This window comes from Homarus americanus, unplaced genomic scaffold, assembly GCF_018991925.1.
Source record: "Homarus americanus isolate GMGI-L3 unplaced genomic scaffold, GMGI_Hamer_2.0 scaffold25827, whole genome shotgun sequence".
Taxonomy (NCBI): Eukaryota; Metazoa; Arthropoda; class Malacostraca; order Decapoda; family Nephropidae; genus Homarus; species Homarus americanus.
Window position 1 is genome coordinate 11398932 of NW_024738300.1, and position 1350 is coordinate 11400281.

General features: G+C 33.8%; 1 protein-coding gene across 1 annotated transcript in view; it reads left to right on the plus strand.

Annotated features, from left to right (window-relative positions):
* The first annotated feature begins 824 nt into the window (after positions 1-824).
* The window catches only part of LOC121873984 (nascent polypeptide-associated complex subunit alpha, muscle-specific form-like), a 4407-nt gene continuing 3881 nt past the window's right edge, over positions 825-1350 (plus strand). Inside the window, exon 1 of the mRNA XM_042377865.1 lies at positions 825-847. Within this exon, the coding sequence (XP_042233799.1) occupies positions 825-847 (23 nt within the window). The remainder of the gene's footprint in view (positions 848-1350) is intronic.

Sequence of the window (1350 nt, forward strand, 5' to 3'; positions counted from 1 at the left end):
TTAGTGGCACTTGAATTTATAAACAGGCAATATATAGTTTCCAAACAACATTAGAAGTAACTAATTCTACAAGCACAAACTATACAACAGAGTAAGAGATATACCCCAGCGAGGTATGATCTGTGCCTGATACTATGGGCAGAGACCATAGTTTCTGAGAATCGTATTTTCTTTTTTTTTTTTTTATTGACACGAAGAATCACTGAACTAACCTGTTGAGGAGGAAGTGGCTTCGCTCATTTATATGGGGGTTAAAAACTTCTACAGATTGTACAAATATTTCTAAGGTTAACAGAAAAACTTATTCCAGTTCCACGGTTTAGCCACAGTACTTGGATTCATGACAAAATATATAGTTCCCTTTAAAGGCATAAAATGATGCTCAAAAACACAGATTCGAAATTGTTGTCAGGTACAGTTGTGAAGTATGTGGCCAACGTCACAGAACTGGATTTAGACAAAATACTCACGTGTCTCGCGATCAGTATGTTTTGTTCATAATTATTCTCTTCAACACTTACATCATTGTGTCCCAGTGATGGTGATTTTGGCAATGCTCCTACGATATGGTTTATAACGAGACAACTGTTCTGTTCTGTTCTAGCAACGATGAGTGTTTAACTTTGTTCCTGAGAGTTTATAATCATGCCTTCACGTGTGTTGATCCACCAACCCCTGTACATGCCTCCCACCATTTTTGACAATAACTATTGTGATCAATACTAAAGAATTTTTTTTCATCATGCAACCAGGACAATAACACTTGTTTCATTTGTTCCTTGAGTATTCTATGTAGAGAGAACAGTTGCATCTGTGAGTATGATATGACCAGTTCCTACATCACAAAGTAAGTGCCAGCAGATCTGTTTTGAGACCCCAGAATCAGACAGAGTCATTCCTCTAATAAGTGTTCTTTATGTATATGAAGATAGTTTACCAACTAAAGGCAGTTTGACATATTATGTTTGTTGTAGAGTCTGATAAGTTCCACAAATATATTTGATATATTGACTATCCCAATAGGATCTCATATGCAATATAAAACAACTTCTTATGAAAATGTGTGCATGTACTCTTCCAGTTTTAAATTTATATAAACATCGATTCTCCTTCATTGTTTTGTGTATCCTTTAATTAAATTAATATTTGTAGAGAAAATATATATAATAGTATTATAAGCAGATTACTGAAAGGAAATGAAAATGTTGTTGAAACTGTATACTCGACGGTAAGTTTAGATATTTTCCTCAACCATCTTATATTTTTGGTAAAAGTCATTAAAGACTTTCTGCAACAATTTTCAAAAGCTACCATAAGGTGTCTTAATGTAAAGTGTCATCAATATTAGTA